General features: G+C 41.0%; 1 protein-coding gene across 1 annotated transcript in view; it reads right to left on the bottom strand.

Annotated features, from left to right (window-relative positions):
• The window catches only part of CSMD3 (CUB and Sushi multiple domains 3), a 2,596,150-nt gene that overhangs the window by 982,158 nt on the left and 1,588,386 nt on the right, over window positions 1–25,606 (bottom strand). The window contains exon 23 of the mRNA XM_086918068.1: window positions 15,758–15,927. Coding sequence (XP_086774194.1) covers window positions 15,758–15,927 — 170 coding nt within the window. The remainder of the gene's footprint in view (window positions 1–15,757; window positions 15,928–25,606) is intronic.

A 25,606-nucleotide genomic window follows, 5' to 3' on the forward strand; every position in this document is an offset into this window, starting at 1 on the left:
GAATTTCCTTTTTCTGCAGAACGCAGTCCTATAGATTACACTGATGCCTTTGGGGTGCCTATGTAACAGGAGCTGGCTCCCTGCCCACCAATTCCCCCGTGCTCATGGGATCCCCTAAGTGTCATCCTGGCCTGCCTCACTAGTAAAGAGTGTGGCAATATACAGAAGAAATTAATGAGAAATTTGGAACGGTAAACTAATCAGTCTTGAGCAGGCCAACCCACTGCAATTCTTCCCTTTTTCAAAGGCATGAGGAAATCAGATGGCAAATATCAGCACCCAATACTTACTAGTGTGTTTTAGGCAGGCAGCTAGTTTGGGTGGAGGCCAGGATCTGCCATCTAATTTGCACTACTACACCTCAGTCCTTGGCTTGTAATTTGCGGCAGGTTGTGGGGTGACACCTGTACATTTAAAACTACACTAAGGGCCTGAATTAGATTTCGGTGGACGGTTTATAGTGGCAATATCCCGTCTTCCCATAGGAAATAATGGCATTTAGATTTCAGCGGAAGGGACATCCGTCACTGTTGTGACAGAATAATCTGTCTCCCGGAATCTGAATCAGGCCCTAATACTGCTTTAGATTCAGGGTCAGTTATTTTTGTATAAAAGCTCCCTGATTTCTATGTATACATTAATTTAATTCTGAAAAAATTCCAAGTTCTGGGACTCCCCCACTTTCCGGCATGGAAATGGCTTAGGGTTTTTTCTCTAAGAAGTTCTAGTTTTACTCCAAATTATATCTGCGGATAATGGCTGTCATTTTCAACTGATCACTGCTTTCTAATTGTATGTGTACTATTTTTTTATTTGAGCAAATTATAGAGTGTATGTTTTGCTTCAAGGAAACAGTGCAGTGCCTTTTAAAGATTAATTAAAAGTGGTGATACAATTCTCATGCAGCCATTGTGATTAATTTGGGTTATATAGTAGAAGAAATTGGAAGCAAAGAGTGACTTAAAAAGAGAGGGATCTGCATGTAAACCTTACAGATAACATGCATATAACACAAATAAATGATTTTCAATAAATCTCTTGCAATAGTACATACATTCTTATGGAATCCTAAGGTTATATACCATCAAATTTAAAAAAGTCGAGAAGGCGTAAAAAATATATTTTTTCCATTTTAGCGAATTTGGATATTGTGACTATATTAACACAAAACTGGATCTTTAAATGTGGAAGTTGCGTTGCAGGTGTACTTTTGTGTTACTAACATGAAAATGATCCATCAAAAATATGTGATGTGGTATTGGCTGCATAGCAGGTTTATATATCAGTGCTTGCAGTTAGATGTGTATTGCTACACAAATAGGTCCACGCCTCTAATCCAGTTTGGAGTAAGGGTATTGGAGAGGTATTGGGAAAGTTTACAGGTGTTAGTGCCCAAGGATTGGTAAAAATAGGGTATTAAACCATACACACCGATTTACAGCTTGGACCCTTGAAATACAGATGGCACTTGACAAGTCCGATGGACCTTTGCCAAAGTATTGTAAATGGAGCAAGGGCAAAAGTACAGGTAATAAATATCATCAACTGTCAGGTTCTATGTTTTCAGGCAATGATGAGAAGTTTTAGAAGTTTTCCAAATCTTTATGTATCTTTAAAGGATTAGTATGGCTTTGTCATCTTTATTTCAGTTACTCCAATTTACAGAAATATTGAATAAAAGTTTGATTAATGACAGTATAAATTAAACAGAGTGATCCATAAAGGAGATTTGCCACAAGACTAGCTAAAAGAGGCTAGCCTACCCTGCCTAGAGAACCCATGAAGAGTTCCTTCAAGAAAAGAGCAAGATTTCTAGAGCATAGGCAAAGTCTTGAATTTCTCATTGAGTCGTTCTAGAAGCTCAACGGAGCTTTCACAGCTGCAGTGGATAGAAGATCCCTAAGCCCTAGCCCCAGAGGAATGATCATTGCAGTAAAATTGATGAGGGTAAAGTCACTGTTAAGAGTAGCTTCCAGCAACCAGGAGCGAAGCAGAAGAGTCTTCATAGAACGACTCTCTCTGAAAAGGAATCAAAAAGGTCTCCATCTCTCTAACTAGGAACACTCACATATAGTATAGAAACACATAATGAAATGAAAAGTAGTAGGTGTATGATGCTCTCATACAGTTGAAACTGCTCAACCGATGGTGTTGTCAACAACCATTGCTTCTCCTGATTCGCACAGTAAACATTCACGCTGGTACATAGTTAAACAAGTGTTGCAAATATTGAACATAGAGGAAAGTTCTCTTGAGAACCTTCTTACCTAAGCTATTAGCTGTGTTCAATGTGCTGTTGTGAATATTAAAGGCTATTCAAATGCAATGAAACAAATCTATCAGCGATGTCCTGGTTAAGCATAAACAAAATATATATAAATTATTATTCATTCTAACAGTCTATTCATTAAAAATCCTCAGAAAAGTTTATTGTTTAAGCAAGATGATCTAATATGGTGTGATGAAGCAAAATAACATAATCTTGAAGTCAGCACATGCTTTAGCAGGATGCTGGTGCAAGGCAAACATTCTAAATAAAGGTCTATTTAACTGTGAGCAAGAGTGGAAAGAAAATATGGCTTGGGCCTTGTTACAGAAGCACATTGACAATGATAGCCTACTACATTTATCTTCATGCTAATTTTTCCTGCATATTTAAAGCACACACATTTTCCCAACATGTGATTTACGTATACATTCTTTTAGCAGTTAAAGTGATTCTTTACATGTTTAAAGCAGGCATATTTTCCCTATGTGTTATTTTTCTACGTGAAATAATTTCTGCAAAGGTTTAAGCGCATCCTATAGTGCAATTCTAATATGGTGTGCAAGTCAAAATTTGCTTTTAAAATGTATTTAATGTATTTCATACACAGGTGACATAATAATAATATTTAACAATGGATTGCCTTGCTTGTACTTCACTCCTCCGCCACTCCACAGGCTCTGATTGTGAATTTGGATTGCTAAGATCAGGAACAGCCTCCACACATTTGCAAATAACGTTTTCCTAGCATAAATGTCACTGGTGTACTTACTGGAAGGTCACAAATAATGGGTGCAAATAGGGCAATTAATTGCTTAGCATTTGGTATTGAAGCCTATGCACTAATAAGTCATATTGCACAATGTATACTCAGAGGTGGATGCAAGCTGACATACTAATGAAGCACGTCACCGTTTGGGACTTCTGTGAATAGCTGTAAATGCAGGTAAGATGGCCAGCAAGGGAGAGTAGATCAACATTCTTGTATTTGCCTAATTTTTCCTTTAACAAAATCAACCTTTACTCATGGAAGGGAGAGGTGCTGCTTTTAAAAATAATTTGGGAACACATTGGGGGGACAGCAGTGGTCTCCTGGAAACCTACGGGTTGCTCCCAAGTCTGCCCAACAAGATATCTGCAGGGACAGCTTCCTCTTTTTACGGCAGACACCCACACCTTTTAGGCATCAGTATCTGATGGGTAATTCAGTTACAAAGCATTTATATATTACAATTGCGATTTCCAAAGAGGAGGAGTGGGCCCCTATCATGCACTCTACTATTTTTGGTTTTAAAGGCAGCGCAAAACCCCATTTACAAGTCCCAACATCTTTCCGCTTTTAAAAATGAGGTTTGTACATAGCAAAATTGTTTTTGCAGTCACAAACCCAGTATTTTTGTGAATCATACCCTAGTACAGTACTTCAATCACAAACGCCAGAAAACCCACAAAATGATCCCTTCTTTGGTCAATGACATTATGCATACTGAGGCAGGTAATTTGACAATGGTGCTGCTCTGCCCCGCATGTTTTCAGGTGTCGGATAGTGTCACCTTTTACAAGTGACCAAATTTAGGAAAATACTCAACAGTGGCAAGGCCTATTTGGGTCCTCACTGCCAAAGCATGTACTCACTCCTGTTTAACCTTCACTCCAGTTGTCTTTTCAAATTTAAAAAATTGCTAAAAACCTAACTTTTGTTGTCAAATTTCATCCTGTGGTGAATAAGTCTCCTTTTCTTCCACTGACACCAGCATACCTTATCCATGGGTACTTACCTGCTTGCAAAATAGCTAATCCAATTAAATCAAAGGGTTTGCGTTCCAGAATTGATTTTTACCTTAGGCCCAATGTCATGTAAATATAGTTTATAAAGTGAGGATAATAAAGTTTTGCCCCCATTGAGAACAGTCAGTCAGATGAATGAGCCTGTCTATTAATGAGGACACACATCGTCCAATTGCAAAAGGTCTTTCCAAGAGAGGGCACTTACAATTTTCAAGAGAGATACGGAAATGTGACCTTCGGGCGTTAGCAATGTTGGTTATGTCAGGTACATGATTACAGCAAGGCCCAAGACTCCCAGGGAGTCACATTCCTAGGCACTGTAGTTAATAAACCCATTAAATCACTTTCTTGGGGAATTAGAGGATCAAGAACTAGCCCAGTGACATTTAATAAACATATTGTAAACTGAACTATAAATCAACTACAGCATCATAAAGAAGGATTTGTGAACCAAGGGAAATATATTCAAACCACAGTGCTAAAACTTAAAATAACAGTTAAACGTCTACCTAGGTAAATATCAAAAAAGAATTTCATATGAGAGTGACGGTGAAATACTGTTTTCTCCGATGTTTACAAAACATTTGTCTTTAAACTGTTTATATTTATGGCATAACGAGCACATGTTGCATTAAAATGTTTTTATAAAAGGCTTAAAATGTTTTTAAAAAGAATGATCTATTCAGATGATTTTCCGAATTCAAGGGTGATATTTCAAAATTGCTGTGTTTCAGTTTTTGTGTAATTTTACATTGCTGTCATACAGGAAGTTCTTTTTGGGGTAGTTATTAAAGTAACACTTAGATAAACATAATATATACTGGCAACGAACAAGAAACAATTAGATAATTTAGGTAAATAGATTTAGATTAGTAAAAGAATCGCCTGTGAAGTCTGCAATTGCAAAATATTCAAAACAGATCGTGAAATAAGTAGATATCAAGGACCCTTGAGTGAAACTGATATCCTGCAGGCAAGAGCAGTGGGGCCGGCTTGGGAGTGATTTAGAGAGAAGACCACATGGGAAAATTAAATTAATTAATTTTTGCTTGTGGTTATCTCCCCAAATCCCCCCCACCAGCCTTACCCACCACTTCACCGTTCTTACCTGCAGCAGCCACGGCTGTATCCGTGGTGAACCACTCCCACTATACCAAAATGACCGCAATATCATGATTGATGTTACATATCATTTCACTGCAGACTGTTCAGTGTCAAAATTAGTCACTTCTATAAAAAACATGACTAATGGTGTATTTTATGGTTTACTTTACCACCCTCAGGGGGAATGCAGACCAACCAATGAGAAGGTTATACTTTTCCTGGAAATAATTTTTCAAAAACCTACATTTGGTTCATCAATAATGTCTAACCACGGCATGTTTCGAATTTTCCAGAACCAGAGGATGCTGGAATAGGTATTATCCAATAACTTAAGCACTTTGTTGAAGCATTCTAGCTCTGGCATGTGACTCCCATTGGCATTAGAACTTTAATGAGGGAGGGATTACCACAATCATTGAGGAAATTTCCTGAAAGCAATAAAGTTAAAACTTTGAACTTGCTCAGCTTGTCAGTGGCCTTTGATATTTTTGACCTATGCAACCTCATGAGGTTGCCTGCTACCCAGGCTGATCCGTGACCCTATCCATGATTCAGCATGTGGCTTACGACAGCAGCCACCTATCTGCAGTATTGTTTAGTACGTATGTGGTGCTGTCTCAGAAATGTAGCCACTTGTTTTACATCAAATTTGGTATTATAACGAAACTCAGCTCCTTGACAAATCCAACACTAGAGAAAATGTGATGCTTACAGACTGCTTATTTTCAGCTGGAATGATGAAATATCACAATTTTCTTAAGATGAACCCAACAAAATGAATATGGTGAATGTTGAAGGTCTTCCAGTTGTCTGGCCCAGACATGGACATATTCCTGTTACATGGGGTTTAGTAAGATATATTAGTATGAAAAATATTGCTATGACTCCTCAATAGTCAACATTTCTATCATTGCAGAATGGTAAAAAGACCCTACTCCTGTTGACCAGTGTTTATTTAAGCCGTCATATTTGATTTAATAATGTGGCTCTAACACATTAGAAAGCTGCTGTTCTGCTTTCTACAATGGCCTCTTTTATCTTGAATTGTGATGACCCACATTGACTTTCCATACAGGAAAGGATCAAATTCATAATGTTATAAACAGATCTTCACGGCAACCAGCAACAGGCTGTAATATATTGACAGCAACTGTTAAAAAATATGTGTTTGTAAAGGACCCAGCACCCTGCTGAAATGTGGCCTTTGTCAAACCTCGATTCAGGAAGCCTCAAAACTGTCCAAGCAGCCAGAGAAGAACATGCCAAACAATACCAGTACATGGAAATGATTGATCATCATTTATTCATTTGAAAGTCATTGAAAATATGCTCCTTCTAATCTTAAACTCTCCTTTCAGCATAGCTAGGAGGAGCCTGATTTCCCTTTCAGCTTCCAGGGGCCAAGAGGCAACTCTCATGCCATTTGCTGTGATTGAAAAATCCATATAACAATGTTTGAGAAGTTCAAAATATGTGAAAGGGTTGGCCTCTAGCTACTAATATCAATCTTATATGTTTCCCTGAAAGAGCTGCTCCATTGTTTGTGTCCCTGCCACTTTATTTTAGAGCCTGTGTCTTTTTCCTGATTTTCTTGCTCTGTCGGCTTGTCTTTTTGTCTGTGTCCATGTTACCCAGTCCAGGTTTTCATTTCAGACTGTCCCAGTGTGTGTATGCCTGCTCTCTTTCCAGTTTGGTATTTGCATCATCATGCCTCAGTCTCTACATCAAATGTCCCTCTGTGCCACTGTCTGTGAAACGTAAATCAATTTTGCAATTTGCCCTGGGGATGGTAAGAGTAAGACCCCAGAGCAGGACACATCCTGTCAGGCCAAAGCACTGCACATAACTTACGGCTCCATGTCATATCATTATACAAAGACTTATATTAAAGCATAGACATTCACTATTGTACTAACATTACAATGAGAAATCATATGACAAATGCAGAATAAGAGGAGCATAGAATGGTCTTGATGGCCTACTGGGTCTAAAAGAGTCATCCAAATGACTACCAAATTGTGTAAATACTTTTTGCTGATAAGAAACATCATATTGATCCAGTTTCAAATAGTTCACCCCTGGGATGGCCAGCATGTTCTCTGAGGCAGAGTGAAGTGATATTCTATAGATTATTCTGACACATGAGTCTGATCACATGAGATGGGCCCATAGCAGAAATGCATTTAATGTAAAATAAAAATGGCTTTAACCCTTATAGGCTCCTGTAATAGTTGCCTATATAGTGAGAGAAAATGGGCAGAGACACAATGTTCCACACAGTGGCATAGCAAAATATATAAGCTATGCATATTTTACTTAATGAAGTCTATTGATAGCATATTAGTTTATGTAAAACAGAGTACATTTCAGTAATGGACCCTAGGTGACACAAAGGCACTAACAAAGGTCACTCTATGCTAAAAAGAGGAAAACAAGAAGAGTCATCTCATTAAATGTAAATAGTAAACCTAGTGGTGTCACTGCAGCAATATGGGGCCTCTGAACTAGTTGAGAATCATTTTTGACACCCAGATTTTCCATACCACCATATGGCAGTGGCCAGGATATATATCCTTTCATAGGCTATCCTTCCTAAACAAAGCTGAAATCTTTATTTTTGGACACTCACATTTAAACTGGTATTTCATATCTAAATGTCAAGAACTGTCAATCAGACTTTAAAAATATTCATTGAAGAACACAGATTAATGTACTTCTCAGGTAGAATTTGGAAGTCATCGTTATAGGCATTGAACTAGAGCCAACAATCATTCAAGCAGTATAGCTCTACAGTGGTCAAAAAAGGATTGGATTCAATGGAAACCAGGGAATAGAAATGATTTGCAGCTAGCATAGTACAAATGTATTAAAATGACTAATGGCCCTGCTTGTAATGTGTGTTAAGTTCCTATACTTCCTTACAGCTTAGATACAACATATAAGAAGGGGAAGTAACTTGTTAAGGTATACCACAATCTTTTACTACAAAAGAATTTAACACTCTTTTTACCCCAATGGCAGATCATTCTCTCTTTTTTTTCTTTTTTTAACTTTTTATTGATTATAACTAAGACACAGTTATGCAGTTCACCTAGATAACCACAATCAGCAAAGAATGTACTTCCAGTTGTGTGCATACATCACCCCACTTTGGCACATCAATCGGGTGTTTCTCCAATAGCATTAAATAAGTTGTGCAACCCAGATTCGGCACGCTGCAATTCCACTGTGGAATCTAAACAAATGTATCCCCGGTAAGTGCTCCAAGCTGCCCACATACGGTCCCACTTCCGGGGGCATCTTCTATGTTTGAAAACGTCTTTCTCTGCAATCATGGCTCCGTCCATATCATCAGCCCAGTCTCTAACATACAGCATCTCCCACACACCCCATCTCTGGGGGATATTTAGTTTTGCAATGGCCTATCCCAAAGAAACCCATGAGTTCTTAGTCTGGGTGAGGATCTCTCTCTCTTGAGTTATGTGAGTTGTAAGCACATTTACTTGACTGTCTTATAGACCGTCCTGGAATATGAGATATGGAATGGTCATACTTGAGTGGTTTTCTCCACCCAGGGTATGTGTCTGTGATCAATTCAACTTTACTACTCTATGAATCAGTCACATGAAACTTAAGAGATTAGTATTTCCATGTGTATTGCAGCAGATGGCAAGTACATAAAGGTACTGCAACCCTTTAGACACAATATTCATATGTATGACCTCTTTATGCGATTCTAATGAAGCTGTTATAAGTGGCTGTGAAACACATCAATCCTGACCTCAATCAATGTAACAAGTTATTTTCTCAACGCGCTAGCACATCCTACTATAAAAAACACATATGTAACCTCCCCAATTGGATTTTAATCTTGAGGACAGACACTCATTAAAAATTGCCAGTGAGTGTGCACAGTTAAAATCTCCCCCAAGCGGTTGAAGGAAAGGATTGTAGTGCATAGGAGTTACAAACAGGCCCCATCAGTGACTCTACAAATAGGTAACCGCTAGGTTAAGGAAGGGGAAGTTTACAGCACCACCATCAGATGGTGTGTGTGCTTCACAGCTCCTACTCGTCAGTGGATCACTCTATTTATAGAGAGTTCCAGACACAGTTAGGCATTTATTTTATTTCAGATTCGTGCTCCTGTCAGCTGTTGCCCCTATATCTGATCGCAGTCTGCACTGGATGACAGCAGTAGGGGGCAGACAAGCCCTAAATTATGTGCATATTCATAGGTGAAGTATGCACAGCTTCGACACGTACGTTTGTAACTGTACGTATTGCAGCTGTGCATGGGTACTTCATTTCTCACTACAATTTATTAGTTGATTATCCCACAATACAACCAGGGTCGTTAATTGCTTTTACACACCAGGAAATAATTTGGCAAATGGTAAGTGAGTTAGGTAAGAATTGTGCCACATATTTCCATTTGATGACCATAGCAGATAGCTGACATTTCTCAGAGAGAACAATGTGGCACCGACCCTGCCATTCACAGATCATCAGGTTCACTAATCAACATGATTATTATGGGATAAAGACCAGGTAATGGGTCTCAGCCTAGAAACATCAAGATTCTGCGCATTTTTCATCTTTATTATAAAACTTCAGACAGGGCTTCAAATAGTCCTGCTGAGCAAGCTTTGGAAGGAGTGGTGTTCTCTTAGTCACAAGGACTGCAACTTGCGCAATGGATAGAGGATAAAACACATCAAACTAATGGTTTATAATGACTTCTTGAGTGAGGCTCGTGGTAAAGAAAAAGAGGCTGCTTCAAATACTCAGGATGAAGATCATTTGTACTCATCAAGGGCCTATTGAATAATTTCAGTTTCGTCTGAAAGAATAATAATGTTTTAAAACCCTGAACAGAAGGATATTAAAATATAAGTCACTAATTTGGCAACTTCTTGCAGGACATAACACAATTTATTAGAAAAGGTGTTAGAGGCAGTAGTTATATATAGAGTGCTTTACAACAAAGTTTTGAACGCAACTTATATATTCGTACAATAATTAAGAAATGTATAAGGACAGTGCAGAGGACACAATACATAACAAGAGAATCACTACTGAGAAGTAAGCAACTAGTACTTAAGTGTCCAGTTGAAATTAATGGAGACCGAAGGAGCACACCAAAGCTTTGTAGCGGAGAGTAAAGAGAAAAAAAGAGTGGAATAACGCGTTGGTGTGGGGTTGGGAGGAATGCTTATGATTACTTGTCTAATGAGTAACTACGGACAATATATAGATAACCAGGTTCATGGAACTAGAGAAAACAAGTATTGACCCTCAATGAGAATAACATTGCTCAAACCGGCAAGCCCATGCATGCTTTTATTATCTCCCTCGATTAAGTGGAATTCAAGTTATGCAAGTTATTTTAAATTTATAGGAAGGGAAGGACATGGGGCGCACCCACTTTCCTCATTATTGGTGTCAGTGCGGTATATAGTCAAAATTTCGAGTTTTTATTATCGATTTGCATTAATATCGATTAAAAGATATAGAATGGACAGAATATCGACTTCACAGAATATACACTACAAAAATATAGAAAAGGATAGCATTAATATCGAATAAAAAACATCTAGAATGGACATATTATCGAATGGACAGAATATAGACTACAAAAATATAGCATGGACAGAATATAGACTACAAAAATATAGAATGGACAGAATATGGACTACAAAAATATCGAATTTGAGGTAAGTAAGTTAATATTTATTTTTAAAGTGTTTTTTTGTTAGTATATGTTCTAAAAGTGTATATTTAGTTTATTATTTATTGGTATATATTCTGAATTAATTGTTAATTAATTATTAATTGGTAATTAATTAAAATATAATTGCCAATTACTTTTAATTAATTGATTAATTGATAATTATGCTAATTTTAGTAATTTATTTTCTGTAGTGGGTTGTGTGTTTATAGGGGAATAGGGTGGGAAGTAATTTAATTATAAATAATTAAATATGTTAATTTATTTGTTGGTATTTATATTGAATTAATTATTAATTATTTATTAATGGGTAATTAGTTAAAATATAATTGGTAATTAATTTAAATTTAGTGATTAATTGATAAATATGTTAATTTTAGTAATTTATTTTCAGTAGCGGGTTGTGGGTTTATAGGAGAATAGGGTGGGAAGTTATTTAATTATAAATAATTAAATATGCTAATTTATTTAATTGTATTTATTGTGAAATAATAGTTAATGAATTATTAATTGGCAATTAATTAAAATATAATGGGTAATTCATTTTAATTAATTTATTAATTGATAATTATGTTAATTTTATTAATTTAGTTTATGTAGTGGGTTGTGGGTTTATAGGGGAATAGGGTGGGGAGTAATTTAATTGTTTTTTATCACACTTTTTATTATTTTTTAATTGTTAATTAATGTATTGTTAATTGGTAAATAATTTGTATTAGTAGGTAATAATTTGTATTAATTAATTTTTATTTGCATTTTTAATTGATTAATTAATATATTACATAAAAGTGTTAAGTATTTTAATTAATTTGTAATTAGTATTAATATTTATTTAATTTTTATTTATATAGGAAGTATTTACTTTCCCCACTGTTGCACTCACTGGAGTGGGAATAGTAATTTTTACCCTCCTGCTATCCAATGCTTTCCCCTACTGTTGCACTCACTGGAGTGGGAATAGTAATTTTTACCCCTACGCTTTCCAACACTTTCCCTACTGTTGCACTCTCTGGAGTGGGAATAGTAATTTTTACCACTACGCTATCCAACGCTTTCCCTACTGTTGCACTCTCTGGAGTGGGAATAGTAATTGTTACCCCTACGCTATCCAACGCTTTCCCTACTGTTGCACTCTCTGGAGTGGGAATAGTAATTTTTACCCCTACGCTATCCAATGCTTTCCTTACTGTTGCACTCTGTGGAGTGGGAATAGTAATTTTTACCCCTACGCTATCCAACGCTTTCCCTACTGTTGCACTCTCTGGAGTGGGAATAGTAATTGTTACCCCTACGCTATCCAACGCTTTCCCTACTGTTGCACTCTCTGGAGTGGGAATAGTAATTTTTACCCCTACGCTATCCAACGCTTTCCCTACTGTTGCACTCTGTGGAGTGGGAATAGTAATTTTTACCCCTATGCTATCCAGGGCTTTCCCTACTGTTGCACTCTCTGGAGTTGGAATAGTAATTTTTACCCCTATGCTATCAAACGCTTTTCCTACTGTTGCACTCTCTGGAGTGGGAATAGTAATTTTTACCCCTACACTATCCAATGCTTTCCCTGCTCTTGCACTGTCTGGAGTTGGAAGAGTAATTTTTACCCCTACGCTATCCAACGCTTTCCCTACTGTTGCACTCTCTGGAGTGGGAATAGTAATGTTTACCCCTACGCTATTCAACGCTTTCCCTACTGTTGCACTCTCTGGAGTGGTAATAGTAATTTTCACCCGATTGCTATCCAACGCTTTCCCTACTGTTGCACTCTCTGGAGTGGTAATAGTAATTTTTACACCTACGCTATCCAACGCTTTCCCTACTGTTGCACTCTCTGGAGTGGGAATAGTAATTTTTACCTCTATGCTATCCAACGCTTTCCCTACTGTTGTACTCTCTGGAGTGGGAATAGTAATTTTTACCCCTACGCTATCCAGCGCTTTCCCTACTGTTGCACTCTCTGGAGATGGAATACTAATTTTTACCCCTACGCTATTCAACGCTTTCCCTACTGTTGCACTCTCTGGAGTGGTAATAGTAATTTTTACCCCATTGCTATCCAACGCTTTCCCTACTGTTGCACTCTCTGGAGTGGTAATAGTAATTTTTACACCAACGCTATCCAACGCTTTCCCTACTGTTGCACTCTCTGGAGTGGGAATAGTAATTTTTACCTCTATGCTATCCAACGCTTTCCCTACTGTTGCACTCTCTGGAGTGGGAATAGTAATTTTTACCCCTACGCTATCCAGCGCTTTCCCTACTGTTGCACTCTCTGGAGATGGAATAGTAATTTTTACCCCTACACTATCCAATGCTTTCCCTACTGTTGCACTCTCTGGAGTTGGAATAGTAATTTTTACCCCTACGCTATCGAGCGCTTTCCCTACTGTTGCACTCTCTGGAGTGGGAATAGTAATTTTTACCTCTACACTATCCAACGCTTTCCCTACTGTTGCACTCTCTGGAGTGGAAATAGTAATTTTTACCACTACGCTATCCAACGCTTTCCCTACTGTTGCACTCTCTGGAGTGGGAATAGTAATTTGTACCCCTACGCTATCCAGTGCTTTCTCTACTGTTGCACTCTCTGGAGTTGGAATAGTATTTTTTACCCCTACGCTATCCAACGCTTTCCCTACTGTTGCACTCTCTGGAGTGGGAATAGTAATTTTTACCCCTATGGTATCCAACGCTTTCCCCACTGTTGCACTCACTGAAGTGGTAATAGTAAATTTTACCCCTTTTGCTATCCTACGGTAAAAATATTGTAATTTTTTATTAATATTAAGTTTATATATATATATATATATATATATATATATATATATATATATATATATATATATATATATGTATTAACAAATCAATTTGTATGTTTTTTTTTCACCTACATTAATTATTTATTAATGTTAAGGTTTTTTAGTTATTTTAAGTATGTTTAAGTTCATTATATTTATTATTTCATTAATTTTTAATTAATTTAAAGCATTTAAAAAAAAATGATATTTTGACTAACTATATTTTTTACATCAATATTTTTGATTCGACATTTTTGTACTTACCTGATTGGAGATAGGAGGTCGATATTTTGGCATTCTATATTTTTACCTCGATATTTTGGTAGGTCGATATTTTGGCATTCTATTTTATGTCAGTGATCCGTCAGTGCACTGGTATTGGATGGGCACACATAGCTGTACATCTCAATCCTTGAAAAAGATAGATTCTGTTCAGATGAAACTCTCCTAACAGGGAGACACGCTTTGACCAGTGGTGAATGGATCTTGCCCTCTCAAGCTTTTATAGAATTTTTACTAAAGAGCAATGATGCTGAATGCCTTCTTGCAATCACAAATGGAGTTTAGTACTGCAATTTATTTGTGCCTTGCTGCTAAATAAACAGCCAGATCACAACATGAAGCAACATTGTCCCTACATGGTTTCAATACATTTTACCACATTTTAAGAGCTACATAGACTTCCAAAGGTAATTCTGCATTTGATAGTAGGATGTCTATATTTATGTTTTGTAAAGCGCATGGCTTCCCGAACGCTTCCCCACGCAGGATCACTCCCTGCACACAAAACAAAGGGATTCAGGTATTCCTCAATCTCTTTGCTTAGAAGAGATGATTGCCCCATGGACTGTACTCCTTTTGAGGGAAAAAAATGGTATCTGTCAATTTTTGGTACTCCATAGAGAAAAATTCTAATTTGCAGACAGTGTGTGAATACATTGTAGAGGCTTATATAGTATAATAATAAAAAATTACTTATTTGCTAATTGCTGGGTTGAGTTGGATGTCGCAGAACTTTCCAAATTTAATCTACAAATCAATTTCAATAATTGACTGTATCTAAATGATAGAGATTAATAGCCACTGAACATAGCAAGTTTGTCACATTTCATTTTTAAAACAGTCATGCCATTTGATCCATGTACCAGTAGCTTTTGGGATTTATGCTAAAGCTGCTTGTAGGGACACGTGAATACTTTTACCTCATGGGTCTAAGTTAAGCCCGGGCACAATTTGAATTACTAAGTTTAATTTATTTTAAATCAGTAATTTCGTGCTACTTTTGTTAATTGAAATTCTCGTAATTATGGTATTATAGCCCATTCACAGTAAAAATGTACTGCGAATGCACAGTTTGCAGTAAAAATGTACTGAAAACCCAGAACAACTATGCAAGTGACAGGTCGAGCGGCAGTTTTTCCAGGGTGCTTTGTTTTTTTGCACTTTTTTTTTAAACCAGAAAATGCAACTTTGAGTCCAAAGTAGATGTGAGTACACATTTTATGCTAAAACATAAAGGCAAATGCCAATTTTGCATTTCAGGTAACCTGTAATTTCACCATTTTGTGTAATTATGCAAAAGTAAATTGCGCAAATTTCTTACACTCCTAATCAAAATGACTCCATGAGTTTTCAGCTAATCAATTTAAATATGATGGCTTATTTAACACAAAACCATAGCACTTTTCAGTATGTGGCACACATGAATCCCTTTCCTGATATAAGGATAAACAATACATGAAACCACACTAATTAGCCTCGGTTTATATGAAGAAATTCCTGCTACAGCGTCCAGTCATTATGAAAGGCCAATTTTGAGTAATTTACTCTGAAAGCCTTTGGCTAAAATTGTGCCCTATTGCTTCAATTTACATTCCAAGCTAATAGGCTGTCAAAATAGGAGTATTATGCAATACAACTATTCGAGATCTCATGCTCGCCATCCTTATGTAACATTCGTTCAACTATTCGAGATCTCATGCTCGCCATCCTTATGTAACATTCGTCAAAACACACTCCCAAGGACATTTTTATCCCACGTAGGATATCTGTTGTGCAACATGAAGAACTCACCTTTAGAACATCCCCTTGTGCTAAGTGAAATGTTCTGGCTGAAATGTTGATTCCTTTTCCTGCTTGCACCTGGATGCTGTAAATGCATTCATGATTGTTTTCATAGTTCAATGGATAATTTGGGGAGAGTAATATCCCTTCATTGTTTGTTGTAGATGCTCCACATTCAGCTGGAAAAGAGACAAAATAGTGCAGTGTACATTACTGCATAAGTCTTAACTAACACTGAATAATATAACGAAATAATAGCATTGAAAATGGTAAACAGAAGAGATTTTTATGTCATTCAGTTAGGTTGTTCCTAATATTTTTTAGCATTTACATAATATTGATTTACACTGCCATGAATATTGTTTGGCACCATTTGTGAATGATATATAATTCCTAGTGATACCATTATTTAGAGTAGGGGTGTTAGCTAAGAGCTATCAATCGGCCTTGCCTTTGCCAGAGAAAGAAACCGTTTGTTGAATCATAAAAAATCAGAACCACTAAACTCTTCTCCCCAGTGGCCTGCTTAGTCATCAAATTTGCCCTCTCACCCATTTTTTTCACAGTCATGTTATCTAGAGGAAGTCTTAGTGAACACCTGGCTTGGCATTCATGCATATACTGCAGAAACAGTTGGAATTTCTTCTTACTAGTCACTTAGACAACAGCAATGCAAAACAATCGCTACAACCTTGTTAAACATTGATTGGAGACTCTCAAAATGGGATTACATCAATCTCCAGAAGAAACAATCTCCAGAATACTCCAATTCTGAAAGTTAAAGAAGGTCTGCGGACACAGTCCTAATCCTGATTCATTGCACGAATTGTATCCTTTCAAATGAGATCTATAAATGCTGAAATTCCTCGACTATATGTTTAGGCATAGGTGGGGTGGGGGGGGGGGGGGTCAACTGTTGCTGAGTGGTCCCACTTGCAAAATGAAATGAATTAGCTGTGAGCTTGTGGATGTTCTCATAAGCTTTGCAGTTTCATTCATAATTTAAAAATACTTGCAAATGTACTATTGTCAAGTCAGTATTGAAATGTTCCACAGTGAGAGTGTGGGGGTAAGGGCTCTATATTATATAATGACTCTATATTTTAGGGACTGTACAGGTTGGCGCATCTCCACGTGGAATATATTTTCCACAAAGAGGTAGAAAATAATGTTTAATGTTGTGATTGCGTGCAATACGTCTACAGGTGGTGATTTCCACCTGGTGAAAATCTCACATACATATTTAGTTCATGTGAGTGCTCTTGAGAATATACAGCGACTGTATATGTCTTGGAGCAGCCTAGGGGGTGTTCGAGAATCCAAAATTGCTGAAGTTTCTCCAATGGGAAGAGAAGAATTGGGGGAGTTAAGTTCCCATTAAAATGGAAAGGGGCGACCACTCGGTCCCCCCGAACGTATGGTTGGGGGCCCGGATCCCCCCCGGGAAACCATTTTGGGCGGGGGGCGTGTCACGGCTGGTATGCCCGAAGCGGCGTAGCCGGGGGCGCGCCTTTTTCCCGCCCAAGAGGGGTTGTCCTAGACACCTACACCGTTGGCCACGCCCAGTAGGTGTACCGGAGGAGGGTACACGCCCTCCCGAAGAGGAATAAAGAGAGCAGGAATCAGAAGAAGCATCCTCTTGTTCTTGTGCTTGGAAGCTGCACCCACTCGTTGCACGTGAGCCCTCGACGGAACAAGGAGCAATTTTGAGAACTTGTAATTCTTGTGTTTCTCTTTCAGCGACTTCGAGCCTACGGATCCAGGACCGTGTTGAGCAACGGGGATCGAATATCCGATAACAATGCCTGGCAAGAAGGCGGGAAAGAAGTCCGGGACTGACCAGATGCTTCGCATGCTGATAAAAGATATGGCGAGCATGAAGAAGCAGATGGCAGCGATGAACAATACTGGTAAACCGAAGAAAGTTATAGGCCCAGCATTGCCAGGAGTTGTCCCCGCAGGGAGGGGTAAAAGGATCAGGAATAGGATGGCAGGGGGGGAGGTCCCGGTTCCCGAGTTACCCCCGGCAAGCCCGGTCATTCCAGTCGAAGCCCCGGTACCGATCACGGACGCGGGCCAACCGATTCCGGTTGTTGTTACGCCCGCCAGCGAGGAGGACATGCCTCCGGAATTAGCCGCCCAGTTGGCCGCATGGCTTGGCAGAAAAACAGGGGGTGCTACGGCACCGGGAGACACGGCCGAAGAGGCCAAGTTACTAATACAGCAGTTGCGGCAGTCGCGAGATGCCGCGAAGGCGAATCTCCCTCTTGTCCCCCCACAGGTGACCTCGGAAGGACCGGCAGCTGGCGTCGAAAAAACAGCGGGAGCAGCAATGGAGCCGGGTAAGCAAGCATTGCCAATGGCAAGGGAGGGGTCTTTGCCCCCAAGACGGGAGAAGGTGGTCCAACATATACCGTTGGCCACAAAAGAATTGATATGGGCTGATAAGTATGTGAATATGTTTTCTCTACTGACTGACCATCGCAAGATGGAGTATGTTAAGACACAGAAGGATTTGTGGCACCCGAGTGTATGGCGAGCCAAAATGGCGGGTTTCAGGGTTGATGAGACAATGTCAAATTGGGCCAAGGCCTTTGCGATGTTTACTGCAATTATTGGGGAACGTAAGCCCGAGGTTTTGCCCGAATTGGCCTGCTATCAGGCATGAATAATTGATTTTTATGAAACGTATGAGGGCAATGAGTGGATGGGTTACGATATGAAGTTTCGTAAGGCCAAAGAGTACGATTCATCTCTGACGTCGGATTGTCTCGACTCGATCTCTTGGCAGAAGCAGCTCCTGCCGGGCGTGACGAAGTCATCCTCGCTAGGCGGGAATGGGTCGGGGTCTTCCCGCCAACAGCCTGTGGCGCCCTTTCGAGCGGGCCCCGCTGGCGACCACCAACCAAGGAATGGTGGGAATGGGAGTAAGAAAGGGGTCTGTTGGAATTTTAACAGGGGCAATTGCACAAGGCCACAAGGGACATGTAAGTTCAGACATGTGTGTGCAGGTTGCGGAAATTCTGCACACCCCGAGAGTTCGTGCAGATCCAAGAATAGTGATACGGGGGGTAGAGAGGGGGCCAAACAGGTCTGAGGAGGACCTTTGTGTACCGCTTCCTACCCCCGTTGATATCATGGCAATGATCCCCTGGCTAAACGAATACCCTGATCATGTCTCCGCTGGGGTGTTGAGGAACGGCTTCTTATATGGTTTCCACATCCCGGCGGGGGATTTTCGTGGGGAACCACTTTGTAGAAACCAACTGTCGGCTCAGCATAATCCAGCGGTGGTTGAAAGGAAGATTGCAAAAAGAGGTTGCCCTTGGCCGGGTTGCTGGCCCATATAGGCACCCGCCAGTAACTAATTTCATCTGTTCCCCGTTGGGAGTGGTTCCCAAGAAGGACCCAGGGGAATTTAGGCTGATCCATAACTTGTCAGCTCCGAGGGGTCTTTCGGTGACTTTCAAGGATTACACTTTGAATACAAAAGCAGCACAGTTTGATAAAGACTCTAAATCCTTCCAACTTGATCGGGTTTATCCTTTTTTAAAAGAGGATTTCTATACTTCTGGTGAGTCACGAGGGGCCCTAAATACATTCCAGGGTAGATCGAAAAATAGGTTCCTGACCTTTTCAGACACTACTTCCTCTGATTCTTCCACAGACTCAAGGCAGTCTAATTTTAACAAACGAGGCGCATCTAGAGGGTCGGCTCCTTTTTTGTCCAGGGGCGGCCAAACGCGACCTCGTTTCAAGCAACCATGGCAAATGCGAACTCGCAACAAAAATTACAACAACAATTAAATATGTCCACTATTGTTAATCTTTCTAATAAGGAACTATCTAGGGAAGAGGAAATGCTTCTTAACCTGGGCCTCAAATTCGTTCCAACGATGAGAACGGATTTCACGAAATTAAAATTAGAAGCACTTGATTTCTGCCGCAAGGTTAGGTTAAAAACTTATTTCGCTGGTTCCGAGGTAACGTCAACACAGGAAACCACTGGACTCAGAGTGAAGTCACGGTTCACTCCAACCTCGAATATTCCAAAACAGGTCATTGCTTTTGAGCAAGCTGTACTGTCTTCCCTCACTAAACTTGAGAAGAAAACTAGTTTCGTGAAAAATAACATCAGCAAAGGTGTACAAAAAGCCATTGATGATCTGAAATCTGACACTTCAATAGTCATAAAACAAGCCGACAAGGGCAGGGCAGTGGTCCTTTGGCCACGGCCTATGTATCTTGCTGAAGGCCAAATGCATGTGAACAACAGGGAATGGTACAGACCCTCAAAAGAAGATCCCGTCCACGCAATCCAGGACAAAATATCCAGGATTACCAAGGAAGGCTTGGACGAAGGTTTTTTAGGGCCGAAAGAACATGAATTTTTGAACAAAAAAATGCCACGTACTCCTATTCTCTACTTCTTACCGAAGATTCATAAGAACGAGAAGGCACCCCCGGGCAGACCGATTGTCTCGGGATGCGATTTGGTGCTTGAACCATTGTCGAAATATATCGATTTCTTTTTAAAACCTTGCATAGCACAAGTCCGATCGCATCTCAGTGACACAACAGCTTTCATCAAACAGATTGAGGGGCATGCATTCAATGATCAGACTGAGTTGATGGTGACATTGGATGTTGCCTCACTCTACACCCAGATACCGCAGGATGAGGCTCTAGAGGTCATTGAACTCTACTTAGATCAAAGAGCTAGACCCCACCGGGTGCCGACTAACTTCATTGTGGCACTAGCGGAGATCACTCTTCGTAATAATTATTTCAAGTTTGAGAGTAACTTTTTTGTTCAAATCAAAGGGACAGCCATGGGTTGTCCCTATGCACCGGAACTGGCAGTGCTTTATATGGCACAATATGAGGAGAGATTTGTCTTGAATGACAACCCTTTCTCAGGCCATATTACTCAGTGGCTGAGATACATCGATGACGTCTGGCTCCTGTGGCAGGGGAGCCAGGCGGATCTCGAGCACTTCCATCTGTGGTTGAACTCCAGGCACCCAGATATTCAATTCACACTGAATCACAGCCCTAAAGAAATGACATTCCTGGACGTTACTGTAGGAACTAGCGAATCTAAGTTGATTACCTCCTTGCACAAGAAGGAAACTGATCGCAATACAATTCTGCATTACACCAGTTCGCATCCTCAATCATTAAAAAACAACTTGCCCTACGGACAATTGTTGAGGATTAGGCGAAATTGTACCAATTTATGTGATTTTGACTGCCACGCCACGAGATTCTGCAGTGAGATGGCAGAGAGAGGATACCCAAAAAAATTGCTAAAACATTCGAAAAACAGGGCCAAATTTACTCCAAGAGAGACATTATTCAAAAAGAAAGAAAAGAAAGATTTGGAACAATTGGTTTGCGTTACAACATTTGGCCAACATACAAACCAATTCAAGAATATAATTCGGAACAATTGGCACCTACTCGAGACTTTGGAGCACCCCCTCTCTAAACCCATCTTCGCTATGCGTAAGAATAGAAGCATAGGGCAACATCTAATCAAAGCGGACAGTCACATCACAGCACCCAAAAGTGACCTTGTTGCACAGTGGAAGCTCAAACCAATATGTGGGCACCACAAATGTGGCAACTGTGTGTCATGTTCCAGTACGCTAGAAGGCGACACATTCATGAACAATGGCATCAGATGGAAGCATGATTGCTTCACGAATTGCAAAACTCGTAATGTCGTCTATGCGGTGGTTTGCCCGTGTAACAGAGTATATATAGGCAAAACTAACCAGCCCATTAATGTTCGGATTACCCAACATCGATCCCGTCTCAAGAAAAAAGTCTTGACTGCTCCCATGGTGGAACATTTCATCAGTAACAGCCATTCCGAGAATGACTTCAAATGGACCACATTAGCATGGATTGACCCCAAACGTTTCCAAGATGTGGACGCAATGTTGTTGCGTAGGGAGGCTTATTTAATCCTCAAGTTTGATAGTGTTAACAAAGGCCTGAATAGCCTTAGCGAAATAAATAGGGCATAACTTTCCCCGTTTAGAGACTACATGCCCCAAAATGCATCTGTGTTTTCTTTAAAAGAATGGACTGTGTTTTCTCTGAAACTACAGGCCCCAGAAAGCACCACAACTCGGCCGTTTTTCTGATTGGCCCGTTACGAATCACATGGTCCGGGATCTCCAAACCGGCGTTTGCCAGGGACACTCACATCCCTCTGCCTGTTGTTCTGGAGCGAGTACACTGAGCGGAGTTTTGGAATAATTGCGGTAAGCATGGTAGTCGCCGACAACTGGGACTGCAAACTCTGCAAATTCTAGCTTAGAAAACAGCGTATCAATGCGTTTATACGTTCCTCTCCTTAATCCCATAGATTCACTAAGTGGGTCACTGTTATGGATTAAAACGATTACAGAACTAGAACCCCAACTGCGGTCTCCGCGGACCGATGTCCAAGTAAGTGAACCTAGTTATGGCATATTCCAATGTTGGTACACGAGTTTGTCAGCAAGCAAGCAGTTTATTAAAACGCGCTCTGTCTACTTGTTTCAGAAAGCACGAATATAACCCCAAGTGAGCTAAGATATCGCACAGAGTTGCAAAGACCCCAAGATTTACACAGGTAAACAAACAGTAGTTTGACGTCCATGCCTAAGTTAGGCCCTCCCGTGTTTCTACACGAGACTCAATATACTCATTACTCTGTTGCAGTGCAAACCACAAAGCCTAGACGACACTTCTACATAAACAGGACTGACCGTGGGCAGGATAAACACAAGGTATGCTTTATTCCGGCACTCGCGTTGGCCTAAGAGTAGTGGCTAGAGGACCCCCTTTTTTAATAAACACTTTGCTTTGTTTTTTATTTTAAACAGTTCCCATGGACTAGACTCACACTGCCCTGACGAGAATCCTGCAAGTCACTAATCAGGTTTCGAAACGCGTCGGCACCCCCCTTCTCTCTTGGCCAGTTGGCCATTGTTATTGACGCAGAAATGGGCAATATTCCTGATATTTAATTGATTATATCCTGTTCAGGTCGTGGGAGTTGAATTATTTTTGAAAACACTTTGTTCTCTCCTCTCCCCGTGTTTTAGTAAATGTTTGTAAGAAGTTTTCCATCATTCACAAATGTACAAGGTTATTTGTGTCCATCTGTTAGAATTTATTTACGGTGATATTTGTTCTTTGGTAGAAAGTCACTTTTTTGTAAATGTCAATTATATGTTTGGTTCACTGTATATATGTATAAAGTGTTTGTGAAATTGTGTAGGCTAAGACATGAAGTTGATAGTGGTCTTAGTTCTGTGTTTTCTGAATTTCTCCTTTGTGTTTGTAAATTGAATACAAATTGAAAACATAAACTGTTTTGGGTAAACTAATAAATTGTGGTTTACTTGTACTTAAACTAGTGTGTACTTTAACTAGTTTGGAGGCATAGGCAATTATTTCTATGCCATTTCATTCATGGCGCAGGCGCATGGCATCAAGGACCCGACATCGTCCTTTTTGGTAAAGAAAGCCCTTCGTGGTTGGCAACGCCTTGAGGGTCGTAGAGTAGACGAGAGGCGCCCGATTGGGTTAGACAGGTTGTCCCTGCTGATGTCGATACTCCCCACGACATGTTCCTCCCAGTTCGAGGCAGTGCTGTTCCGGGCCGCTTTCGCATTAGCGTTCCATGGAGCTATGCGGGTGAGCGAGCTGGTGGCAAGAAATAAGAAAGATGTGGAGGGAGGTCTGAGTCGGGATCACATTCTGATTAAGGGTGATTCAATGGTGGTCACAATAGCCAGGTCCGAGACTGACCAGAGTGCTATGGGAGACAGTATTGTTGTCCAGCGCTTACGAGGGTCCCCCATGTGCCCGGTGAAGTGCGTTGAGGAATATTTGGCGCGAAGGGTGGACACATGGGGGGGAAGCCTGCTGAGACACATCGACGCCACCCCACTGGCGAGGTTTCAGTTTCAGAGGGTGCTAACAATGGCAATCGCAGCGGCGGGCTTGGACCCGGGCGATTTTGGGACCCATTCCTTTAGGATAGGGGCTGCTACAGAGGCTACAGCCAGGGGTCAGAGCGTTGAGAAGGTGAAACAACTGGGACGATGGTCCTCGAACTGTTATAAAAGGTATGTGCGGTTGCACATGTTGTGAAGTCAATGTCATGCACTCACGCTTCTTGTCTTCTGTTTGGTTTACAGTTTCGCGAGCATGCTATGCGGGGCGGACTGTGCAGTCGACCCGGCACCTGGGGACCAGCGGTCAGAGATCACCGGCTGAGGAGAGAGTGGTGTGGGTCGTGGGCCACTCATACGTGAGGCGGGCCGGGGACGTATTCAAAGCAGGTGACGTGACTCACGCAGCTGGGGAATACGGGTACAGAGTGACCTTTCACCGAAGGGGCGGGCGCTGTATTGACCAGTTTCAAGGTTTTGTCGAGGAACTGCTAGGGCGGCAGAGGTCACCGCCATCTGTAATCATAGTACATCTGGGGGGCAATGACTTGGTGACACTCGGTCGGCGAGTACTACTCGAGCGAGTTTTATCTACTGTTAGCTGGCTGGCGAGAAGGATCCCAGGGTGCATGATAGCATGGTCCCACATGATTCCCAGGAAGGTGTGGCGGGGGGGCCTCTCGGTGTCAGCACTGAACCATTCAGTGAAAAAGGTCAATAACAAACTTGGTAGGTTGTTTCGCTCGGCGCAGTTGCACTGTATTACGCATGGATGTATTCGGGGGGATCACATGTATCTCAATGATGGGGTCCATTTGTCCCGGGAGGGGAATGTCTTACTCATAGGAGACTTCATAGCATGGTTAAGGGGTTTGTAAAAGCATGACCTTTAGTAGGAGTTTGTGGGGGGGCCGGATAGCCGGTCAACTATCCGGCCTGTGGCGGTAAGGTCATGATCGGTGAGCAGTAATTTCAAGGTCCCTAGAGGGGGGGCGCCACCCACTATGGATGGGAGCGCCCGGGGGGGAGGCGGCCATTGGCCCCTCCCACGGGGAGGCGGCACCCACTAAGTATGGGTCGCCTAAGGGAAGACGGCCATAGGCCCCTTCCAGGGGAGGAGGCGGCTAGATGCCCCTCCTACGAATTTCCCGGGGCCCGGATATCCGCGACAGCGGATGTGATAGACAGTGTGGGGTGGGAGGGGGGTCCACGCTGCCTTATTATAGACACCCCACACGGGTCCTCGGACGACCTTTAAGATGGCGTCGAGTTAAAATGGGGGTCCCCGCAAGACAAGGGAAATTGGAGTTGGCACAGAAGGTACAGTCCTCTGCGCGGCCGCCCTCACACCGTGAGGGGGAGAGTTCTGGTAGTAGGGATCTGACACCGGTTGCGACCTTGCCGTTGGCCCGTAATGCTAGGATGTACAATTTTAATTTAGAAAGTATGCATTTGCAGGATGTTAGACTCGGCTAGGAAAACCTTTGTACTAGAGAGTTGTTAAGGTTAGCCAAAGAACATGTCTTCATCAAAATGTAATAAATGAAAATTGTACATGATATGAAACTGTTATTTTAATGTTTTAATTTTGTTTCATATTTTAATAAATACGGCCGGGAGGGTAACTCCCTCCCGCCTTCCAAAAGTTCAGAACTGTGTCCGTCTTCCCATCCTTGGGGATTGTGTTGGGAGGGGGTGACAGGCATCCTGGCCATATGGAAAGGGGCGACCACTCGGTCCCCCCGAACGTATGGTTGGGGGCCCGCATCCCCCCCGGGAAACCATTTTGGGCGGGGCGTGTCACGGCTGGTATGCCCGAAGCGGCGTAGCCGGGGCGCGCCTTTTTCCCGCCCAAGAGGGGTTGTTCTAGACACCTACACCGTTGGCCACGCCCAGTAGG

The sequence above is a fragment of the Lissotriton vulgaris genome, chromosome 4_1 (genome assembly GCF_964263255.1).
Source record: "Lissotriton vulgaris chromosome 4_1, aLisVul1.2, whole genome shotgun sequence".
Taxonomy (NCBI): domain Eukaryota; kingdom Metazoa; phylum Chordata; class Amphibia; order Caudata; family Salamandridae; genus Lissotriton; species Lissotriton vulgaris.